At 39.2% G+C, this 10,491-nt stretch overlaps 1 protein-coding gene across 1 annotated transcript in view; it reads right to left on the reverse strand.

Annotated features, from left to right (window-relative positions):
- Positions 1 to 5,771, reverse strand: part of Adam7 (ADAM metallopeptidase domain 7) — a 28,790-nt gene extending 23,019 nt beyond the window's left edge. Inside the window, exons 1-5 of the mRNA XM_048330762.1 lie at positions 5,744 to 5,771; positions 4,727 to 4,830; positions 3,080 to 3,156; positions 1,886 to 1,964; positions 468 to 544 (exon numbers count right to left, since the gene is read on the reverse strand). Of these exons, the coding sequence (XP_048186719.1) occupies positions 468 to 544; positions 1,886 to 1,964; positions 3,080 to 3,156; positions 4,727 to 4,830; positions 5,744 to 5,771 (365 nt within the window). The remainder of the gene's footprint in view (positions 1 to 467; positions 545 to 1,885; positions 1,965 to 3,079; positions 3,157 to 4,726; positions 4,831 to 5,743) is intronic.
- Between the last annotated feature and the right edge of the window lie 4,720 nt (positions 5,772 to 10,491).

A 10,491-nucleotide genomic window follows, 5' to 3' on the forward strand; every position in this document is an offset into this window, starting at 1 on the left:
AATCTTTCAGATCTAAGCCCCTTGATCTCATGAAGTACAACTCGTCCTGCTGAGGGTCACACACTGGAGCTCATAGTCACTGCTGAACTCATATGCTATCCAGTTTTTCCATTATTTTTATATCTAACAGGGTTAAAGTACAAAAGAAATTAGTCAAAAAGATAAGTTTAATGTCCATAGGAAAACTTTTTTTTTTTTGTCCATTGTGGGGCTTGAACTCAGGGCCTGGGCACTGTCCTCAAGCTCTTTTGCTCAAGGCTAGCACTTTACCACTTGGACTCACAGTTCTACTTCCAGTCTTTGAAGTGGCTGGTTAATTGGAGTTAAGAGCAGCACAGGGACTTTTCTGTTTGGGCTGGCTTCACACTATGATCCTCAGATCTCAGGTTCCTGAGTAGCTAGAGTTATAGGCTCGAGCCACGGGCACCCCACCATAGGAAAACTCATAATGAGATTCTATGCCTTACCTGAGGCCATTACATGTGCTGATACTGGCTGCTGAGTCATATTCATGTACAATAGAACCTTGATAAAAACAGTGATCCTAAAGTAGAAAAGTTCGTTAATACTAACCTCATGCAATCTTAGCATTGTATAAATATCAATTAACCTATTATATCAGTATCTATTTTCTGTTGAGAATATATCAGTATTTTATATATTTCTATGCATTTATTCACTACATTCTTTCGTTAGAGACCTTTTATCTTACTTAATTGCTTTGTGTAAAGTCTCGTATGCGATCTTTTCTCATAGGGTGATGATGCCAATTTTTAGATATGTGACCTTTTCCATACAACTATGACCCCTTAAATCCACCCTCCCACATCATAGTCAAGCTAACCCTCTTGGGCCAGTATTATAATTTCCTAAGTTGCTTATGAAATCAAGCATGTTCTTGATGCTTCCAAATTCAGTTCTTTCTGGCCAGGTGCCAATGACTCCCTCTGATAATCCTAGCTACTCAGTGGGCTGGGATCTGGGGACTGTGATTCAAACCCAGACAAGGCAGGAATGCAGTGAGATTCTTATCCCCAATGAGTTATCACAAAGCCAGAAGGATTGCTATAGTTCACGTGGTTTGAGCACTAGCCTGGAGCAAAGAAACTCATGGATAGTGCCTGGGCCCTTAGTTCAGGCCCCTGAACTGCCCACCCTCTCCCACTCTCCCCGCCCCAAAGAAAAAGAATAAAAGTGAGACTCAATCATTGACTGAATTTAAAGACTGCATAATTTTGTAAGATTGTATTATGACTTAGATATCACAAGGGTCCATACTTGCTTTAGAAAGAGAAAGTGGGCTTTATAAAACATAATTTTTAATAAGAGGTAATGTCTATTTTGTCTAGAAGTCTGCAGAGGATATGATCTGGAAAGGCAGATGGAGGTAAATTAGCATATACCTCATTAGGATAATATTAATGATTAATGTAAGGGTTTATTTGGAGAAGGAAGAGGAGACCATAATGGCGGCATGCATCAGAAGGTCTGGGCAAGAGGCTGCAAATCACACTAAAATAAAATTCCATGGAGATCTTAAAGGTGTTTCATGTGTTAGATTTTAGCTTTTCCCTCAGTCACCATTCCCCTAGGATCTCTTACAGTCCCCTTCTGTCACTTTCTACCGAATTAAATGTAGACACGTCTGCTTAGTAAACAAAAACACATTGCAAAACACTGAATCGCTTGCTGGCCAGTGGCGAGTCTCTTTGAGGGCTCATGGAGTCCTGTTTGCTGATGTTCTGTCATTGAGTGAGGGAAACCCGTTTGGGACTCAGATGCAATGCATGCTTTTTGGGCCGGTTTGTAAAGCTGGAATTGGGACTGAAAAATAACGACAGGATAGAACAGATTCAGAGGAAGGGCAGAGGATGAGTAACTATACCAAGGTCTGGGGGTGTCTGGTGAGCGTGTCTCCATTCATGTTATAGTACGTTTCACTGTAGTTGGAGGCAAGGATGTCCCTGTAACAGAAAGCAGGGCAGAAATAGGATTTGTTCATTTTAAATATCTAACAGATAGGGCTTGGAATGTAGTTTAATGGGAGAATGCTTGCCTAGCATTCATGAAGCCCTGGGTTCTATTCCTCAGCACCACATACACAGAAAAACCCGAAGTGGCGCTGTGGCTCAAGTGGTAGATGGCTAGCCTTGAGCAAAAGAAGCTCAGGGACAATGTCCAGGCCCTGAGTTCAAGCCCCAGGACTGGCAAAATGAATATCTAACAGATAAAAACAGTCTTGTGGTAGAGAAGAGTCTAGGCACAATAGGAATTTTTTTTAAAGCTTAAGTATAGAGTTACAATATGAATACTGAAACCTATAAGATGCCAACCACAACTTTCTAAAGTGACTGAAATAAATTTGAATATGACTATGAATGTGATTATGGTATGAAGTTTATGTTTTGGCAGGGGATTCAGAATAGATTACAGCTTCTTTCCCCTCTCCCATATTGTTTGGGTTTCTTTTAAGCTAATTAACTTGCTTCTCCAGTAGTGTCTAACTTTGCATTCTATTTAGTATCTGACAATTCCTCGTGCCTTTAATGTATGGGGATCTGTGACAGACAGTACTGAAAGCCCATAGGAAAAATGATGGAAATTCACAGCAACAATGAAGGGCTATGGAAGAATGCTAAAGGCCTTAGGGTATTTTCTTAGCCACGTAAGATGTCTTGATGAAGCAAATTCTTCCCCTTCCTTAGCTTACTCCTCCAAAAGACCTTAGTCTCATACATATTTTGGAAAGCTTTGAAGTCAATTGAAGAATGATACTTTTCCAATTTCTTTTTGTCTATGGATTCAAACAGTACTAATGTATCAATCTTCATTTTTGAACAACCAGATAAACCACAAAGAACCCCAAGTGTCCCCAAAGAGGGTAATTTGGGGACCAGAGAACAGGGTCCATGGTCATCGTTAAGCTGATGGGATGTAATGGGCTTGGGTTTAAGGGAAGAATTCCCTAAATCTATGGGTAATAATGGCTGAGGAATTAACTTTCCTGGTAGTTGAGGCAAAAACAGGAATATCCCCAGACAAGGAAATTGGCAAGGTATTGGATGGCCAAAGAACTTACCTTGATCGTAGCAGGTGAAGGATTAGGATTTTCCCACTTAGCTTTATTTCATACAGTATTTCTTCTTCATACATTTCCTAGAAAGCAAAGTCATGTGACTTTCACAGGCATGTATTTAGTATTCTTTATTTAATGTCTCACCTGCCACAGGAGCAGATGGACGTTTATCTACTTCCCACTTTTCCAACTTCAGCCTCTTCAGGGAATAAATATTAAAGAGCTGAACTTAAAGTGAACTAGCATTACAAGGAGAAATTTTGTCAAAATTATATTTAATGACACTTTGTTCTAGAAGTTAAATGGAAAATGTCTACTGTCCCCTCACCCAGGGACTTACAGATACAGAAAAAAGAATATTTGTAAAGAAACTTATTGGAAAAAAATATGACACTGTTTCCAAATGGGAGGGGCAAGACGGTTTCTGATCTCAAGTCATAAGAGAGGGCCTCGCTGAGACCTTTGGGGAACTTGAAATACATCTTGCTTGTGATGCTCTGACAAACATGACAAGTTGTTACCTTTGTCCAGCCTAGAAAACTGACCGTTGTAGTGGGAGATGGGGGAGAAGCCGTTGCATTGGGAAAAGTCTGCATTTTCAAAGTTGATAGGGAAAAGGGCCTATCAGTACTTTCTGTGAGCCAACTTGAAAGCCAAAATGTTAAATGCAAGTGTCTATTGACAGATATCTAAGATCATTATCTAAACAATTTTATAACAGTGTAAATTAAAATCTCACTTAATTTTAGACCTTGTTTTCTCTATGGATATTATCAACTTTCTTTTCGTGTCTTTTTGTTGTTGTTCCACAAGGACTCAGGGCCTCAGGGTCTCCTTAGCTTTTGTCTCCTGTGGAATCTGGCGCTCTACCACTTGAGCCACATCTCTACTTCTGGCGTTTTGTTTGTGCAGTGGAGGTAAGAGTCTCTGGGATGTGTCTACCTGGGTAGGCTTTGGACCACAATCCTTAGATCTCAGCCTTGTGAGTAGCTAGGATTACAGGCATGAGCCACCACTGCCCCGATATATATATATATATATATATATATATATATATATATATATATATATATATATATATATATATATATATATATATATATATTTAAGTGCCAGTACTGGAACTTGAACTCAGGGCCTTATACTCTCGATTGTCTTTTTTTTTTAAATGAACGTTATGTTCTACCACTTAAGCAACACCTCCATGTTTCAATTGGCTATAATAGGTATTAGTTAATTTTGAAAAAAAATACATGTTTTCAAATTTTTAACACTCAATGAGCAGTTGCTCATTTAAGCAACAAGCCAAATGGGACTTTTTGTTCCTGTGAAAGTTCTTGCAGTTTTCTTTCTTTCTCAAGAGAATTGCTGATGGAAGTCCTCAATTCGAATTGAAAGGTAAGAAATGGCAGGAGCTAAAACTCTTATTAACTGTTTTGGTTGTTTGCTAATCCACTAAAAGACGGGGCTGTTTACTCCTGAGCACATGCTATCAACTAAATGAAAATTAGCTGAAAAATAGACAGTTCTGCATTCATATCTACTTTTGATTGGCCGCGAGGCAACTTTTTAAGTACTAGTGAGGGCGGTGACATAGTAACCATTGTAACAAAAGCAAAAGGGCCATAGTAACAAAAGCAAAAGTTGTACCGGTGCATTAAAATCATGGATGTGTCCAAGATCTCGCTTCTGGACCAGAGGAAGTCTTTTAGGATGAACTAGTTCTTGACCATTTACTCCAAGGATGACCTTTTCTAAAAGGAAACATAAGGAGAAATTCGTCTGATATAACATTCATCTACAGTGACGGGAAAAGGAAAGTTTTCACCAATTTCCAACCAGCAGCCTTGAACCCCCATCTTCCTCCCCTTCTGGGTAAGGGAATGAAGGCAGGGATCCACAAATTCACCTACAACTGAGAAGGGAAAACGCCAGGAATGTTCAGGGCTTCTTCTATGTTTTCGCCTTATTCTGCAGCCATTACTTTTGTCATTTTAATATCTTTATGACTGTCCCTGAGTTCTTCCTCCTTCAAAGCTCCCCCTCAATGAAAATAACTAGATTTTTTTCTTGCTCTTTCAGGAATCTTTGCATCTGAAATCTAAAATCTCGCTTCCATTTGTTAGAATTTTAGGGACCCCATGCTAGCCGTGTTAAGTGTAATCTCTGTTTGTAGCGAACTAGGAGGAGACCTCAGGGCTTAGATTGCAATGAAGGGGAGAGGGCCTGAACTGACCCGATCTCCATAAAGCTTTACCCATTGTTTGAAGCTGTATGATCATGAGCAGGTAGCGTACCTAAATTCTGATCTGCATCTGTGACTCATTTTCCTTATCTATGAAGTAGAGAGATGACGGTGATCAATGGTAAACATCCTAAAGGTGAAAAGTGGCTAACAGCTCTCACGGTGTCTAGTTAGTATATTGTAGGTATGCAGAAATGTCATGCCTTCCTCCTCACTGGGGCTCCAAGCCCTGAAGCATGAGATGCTATGTTGCAGATTCATCCGATCTCGTGATTGGCCACCACGTGGGCCGAGCCCTTTGCTATCTTCTCAGCAGAACCTCTCTAGGTTCTGCTTTCCTCATTGATCATTTAAACGGCGGGGCTAGACATTACCATATAGCATACTTAAAAGAAAAACTCAATACAAAGTTCAAGACATACCTTTAATCTGAGCCGTGAGTAACATCATCCACAGTACATAGCAAGGACTCATCCTGCGTGACCCGGTGGAAGAGGAGCTCAGGCACCTGCGTGAAGCTGGGCGTCAGACACCGTCCTGGATTCCCCTTCTGCGGCAAGGATGGATGGAGAGTGTGTCAGGCAGAGGGGTAGTTTTGATCCAGCACCAGGAAGTGCCCCTGGCTCTGGTGACACAAGGCGTTCAGTGCTTGAGGCAACAGCTGAGGGTTGGACATCATGTTCTAATAAAGACAGCCACTGAGCTGCTAGGGGGAGACGTGGGCTTGGCACAGGTACCCACTTCATAATTCATATGCACTTGCTTCTAGATGCATCAAAACTTCAAAAGTAGACATGGCCAGAACGTTCTAGAAAGACCCACTGGAAGATGTTTAGAGGTCTATGCTTTTGCTGAAGAAAGTGAAGTCTTTGCTATGTGGAAGACCACAGTAAGACCATAAAGGAACGTTTGACAGAAACAAACAAGACAAATGCATTGAAGAAACCCCACAAAATATGTAAAATAGACCACATATCATGTGACTTTATTGAATGAATTCCTAATTTACCACATTATCTGATAATATCCTTGGATAATATCCTAGCCTTGAACACAAAAGCTCAGAGACAATGCCCACGTCTTCAGTTCAAGCCCTAGGAACAGCACAGGTACACACACACACACACACACACACACACACACACACACACAAACACACTATTTTAACTCAAGTGATCATCTCTTCCAGGAGAAATTCTGACATTTTTTTCAGATCAATGGAAGAGTTCATTGAAGGCCCATAGGCCTAGACTGTTCACCCAACCAATATTCACACATGCATCAAATAGGGCATGTCAGCCTCGTTCCCAATGGCAGGCAAAAAGAACATTTCAAGTTACATGATGAGAAACACACTGTGTTCTCCTTGGTTACCCTAAAGATTGTGCGAAAAGAATCAATCAATTTTTGAAATGCCAGTCATGAAATCTCAATTATTCACCATGTCATGTTTAATTATAAGGATTCCAGGTATCTGTCTGCTATCTTCTATTAGTCACTATCTCAAATGCTACATAGTTATTTATGTGAACTTTCTAGTGTTTTGAGAACTTTAAGGAAATGAACAAGAGCTTTGTAAACAGTGGGGATGAGAAACCAAAAATGATGGAGCCAGGCTGCTTCTGTGTTTATCTTATGATATAACCAGGGCATCTCTCTTCTGAGTGAGGGAAGTTTATTCTTACAATTGTAGGACAACTCTGTAATCAAGGTTTCAAAGTTGAAAATCATTGCCCCACAGTTCAGAACAGGGAAAAGTGAAGGTTTTTATAACTTGTCTATAATTGGTCTTCCCGTGGGTGACAGTGGCATCCTATATTTAAATCAACGAGTTCATTCAACTATAACAAAACCTTTCTGAAAAACAATCAGCCTTGAAGCAGATTCCCACATGAAAAGAATTCCTCCTTGGTAGAGTCTGAATATTAGACAAAGCAAATTTTAGAGATTAGGCTTCTGAGAAAGTGTTTTTCTTCACTGATAATTTCTCTGCTGCAAATCAGTGAAGCTCCCTCTCCTTGTGCTCTAATGAACTCCCATCATCACTTCAATAAGGAGTTTTCAGGCTGTAGGTTCATGTGCTTGTTCTTTATTGCCACTTGGCTTGAGGTCTTTATGGAATTATCCACAAATAGCTTTGTTTTGGAGGCCTGCAGCTTTGTTAAGAGTGGGCCCTGTTTTGCCTTCAATCTCGCTTAAAACCCAGATGTGTCACTTTTATGTGCAAACGGAAGAACCTACACCCTTCTCTCTCGCTGCATACAGAAATTGACTCTGAACAATTAAAGTCTTAAATGTAAGGCTCAAAATTGCAATTTCTTAAAGGAAATACAGGGGATATGCTTTTCAGTGGGCTTGATGTTTTGGGTGAGACCCCAAAAGGACAGAAAACAAAAGCAAAAGTAGACAAATGGGAATCCATAGATTCAGAAAGCTTTGACTGCAAAGAGAAAGTCACCAGAGGACAGACAGAGAGAGCCCTCCTAAGGGGAGAAAATGTTTGCAAACTATGCTTCTAACATGGGGGTTGAAATTGACTTTAAAAGAAATATCATTACAAAGTATTCCAAACCCACATGAAGGGCATCTTGTAATTCTCTTTGTAGATTCAGAAGCCAATCAGAGCCTATTAATTGTGTTTGTATTGTACTGAAAAGAACACCACATTCAAAGTTGGGAGCTTTGTGTCCTCCTGTAACTAACTCACTGACTTTCTAGGCCTTACTGTCTTATTTATAATTGAAATTATTATACTGTTTGATCTCTAAGATCTCCGTAACATCAAAATCCAAATGCTTTCGTGCTTTTGCTATTTTTCCTTTCCTTAGACCTGTATTGCAAGTAGAAATGTTCGCCTGAGATGTGAACTATGAAGTGCAATAATAAAAAATCAGGGGGAAATGTAATATTAGAAAATTATACTGCAGTAACTTTTGAGACACAAATTCTATAAGAGGCATAAAAGTTGACTCATTAGTACCAAAAAGTGCAAGGTTCTTCTTGGGGAAAAGCAATCACAAATAAGTAGAATGTATAATTTTCCCTCTTAATTCTAGTAGTCACATTAATTACCTAGTAAAACTGAGCCTACTATGTAATATTTGTAGTTTTTGCCTCCTCTGTAGAGTAGAGGTAATAAAAATTTCTGCACAGGATCACTTTGAAAATTAAATAATCAATAAGTGTCTAACACATTATACTATAAAACAATATATATTACATTATGTATTCATACATATACATATACTCTCAACTTTGTCAAAGAATTGGCATTATTTCTCACCTTCAACCTAGTTTTGTTTTATTACCACTGCAGAGCTGCTCTAAAACATTTAACTCTACCTGATTCTCACACATGTCTGAGTTGGCCTCTGTTTAAAGAATTGCAAATCTCATCCTTTGTAGGATCTCTAAATATAAAAATGTTCACATATAGTTAATACAGGCAATGGAATGTGCCTTCTAAATGTAAACAATGGAACAAAAATGCTAGAGCAAAAGAGAAAAGAAAAGATATGCACCAAGTTCAGAAAGATCAAAATGGCTAAGGCAGCATAAACTAAAAGCCAAATGCTGACAAAGTGGGAAACGCAGCATAATTAGATTTTCTCCTTTTGGATGAACATGCCCGTGGTAAAATTTCCTCTGTCTTAATGATGCTATATCATCATAGTGACCCGTACTGTCATAACAAAACACATTACTCGTGGATTTTTTGGTGATGTTGATACAAAGAAGGCAACTTGTAATTATGTACAACAGCAATAATAATACTTGATAATAAATATCTCTGTTACTAGGTCATGACTTACAATACAATGAAGCCAAGAGAAGATTTCTGGGTTACAAGACCAATACTTTTAAACACTGTCTTAGAGAGCAGTCTTCCAATGTTGCCAGGTGCTGATAGCTCCTGCCTGTAATCCTAACTACCCAAGATGCTGAGAGCTGAGAATCATGGGTCAAAGCCAGCCTGGGCAGGAAAGTTTCTGAGACTCTTGTCTCTAACCACCAGAAAACCAGAAGTAGCACTGTGGTTCAAAGTGGTAGAATGCTAGCCTTGAGTGAAAAAACTCAGAGATAGCAGCCAGGCCCTGAGTTCAAGCCCTCGACTAACCAAAACAAACAAACAAGATGTTTACTGTTAAGCAATGTGTCACATTATGCTTAGAGCAACTTTATCCATCTTGCATTTGTCTGAGTACAGTTCATGTAACTACAGTCCCATCTTATGATGCATTTCTCAGGGTTCTTCATTGTTAAAAGATGTAGGCCTGTTTTCATTCATTCCCCTGATTTAGAGTGGACTGTAGATGTCATGTATGTAGGTATCATGACCTGCTTCTGTTTTTGCAAAATATTTTATAATCATCAAGTGAAATTACCTTCAAATATCTGACTGCTTAGTTCCTTGTCCCTTCTATTGGCACACAAGTGAGTTCTTCATAGCCATCTCTCCTTTCATCATCCTACAGTTTTAGTGGAAATAATTCCTTCAAGGCTGACTAGGTAGAACAGAGAGAGTACATGCTAGTCTTTAGTGGCTTAATCTTTAATTCTTTATTGGATTTTACCATTTGCCTTCAATGTGACCATATAACAAATCACTCTCTGGGATAATGGTCTCCCATCTTTCCTAAACCCACAAATGGTTTCATATATGGATTTTCCTTCTTCACCTTTCCCTGATAGCTCAAGGTTTTGTCCACCTCTGTCCTCCAGTCTGTGTTTTCATGTGCAAGTGAGCTGAGTCAATGTTGGCTTTTCTCTTTGCTTGTTGGTATGGATTAGTGGTGAGACGAGCTGAGGTATTAGTAAGTTTGTTGGTTGGTCCAGAAGATCATAGTAGAGTGGTTTCAATCTTGACCTTACAAGGTCAAGATCTGAACTTGCCTCTTCCCTATTTATGACTGCAATGCAAGAATTATGAGTAAGGCTTTGATTTTCATCTTTAAAAATAAGTTCAAGAACTTCAGAAGCAGAAACTATGTCTAACATTCAGGTGTTTCTTGCAGGTTCCAGCAACACTAGATGAAGCAGGCTGTTGGGGCTCAATAAACAATAATTTGAGAATTGGATTAATTTACTAAAACTCTATGGCTACATTGAGTGTATATAATAAAGGATAACAAGTTTGATAAGAAATGTACTCACTGGGGATCCGGGGAAG

Source organism: Perognathus longimembris, chromosome 21 (assembly GCF_023159225.1).
Source record: "Perognathus longimembris pacificus isolate PPM17 chromosome 21, ASM2315922v1, whole genome shotgun sequence".
Taxonomy (NCBI): Eukaryota; Metazoa; Chordata; class Mammalia; order Rodentia; family Heteromyidae; genus Perognathus; species Perognathus longimembris.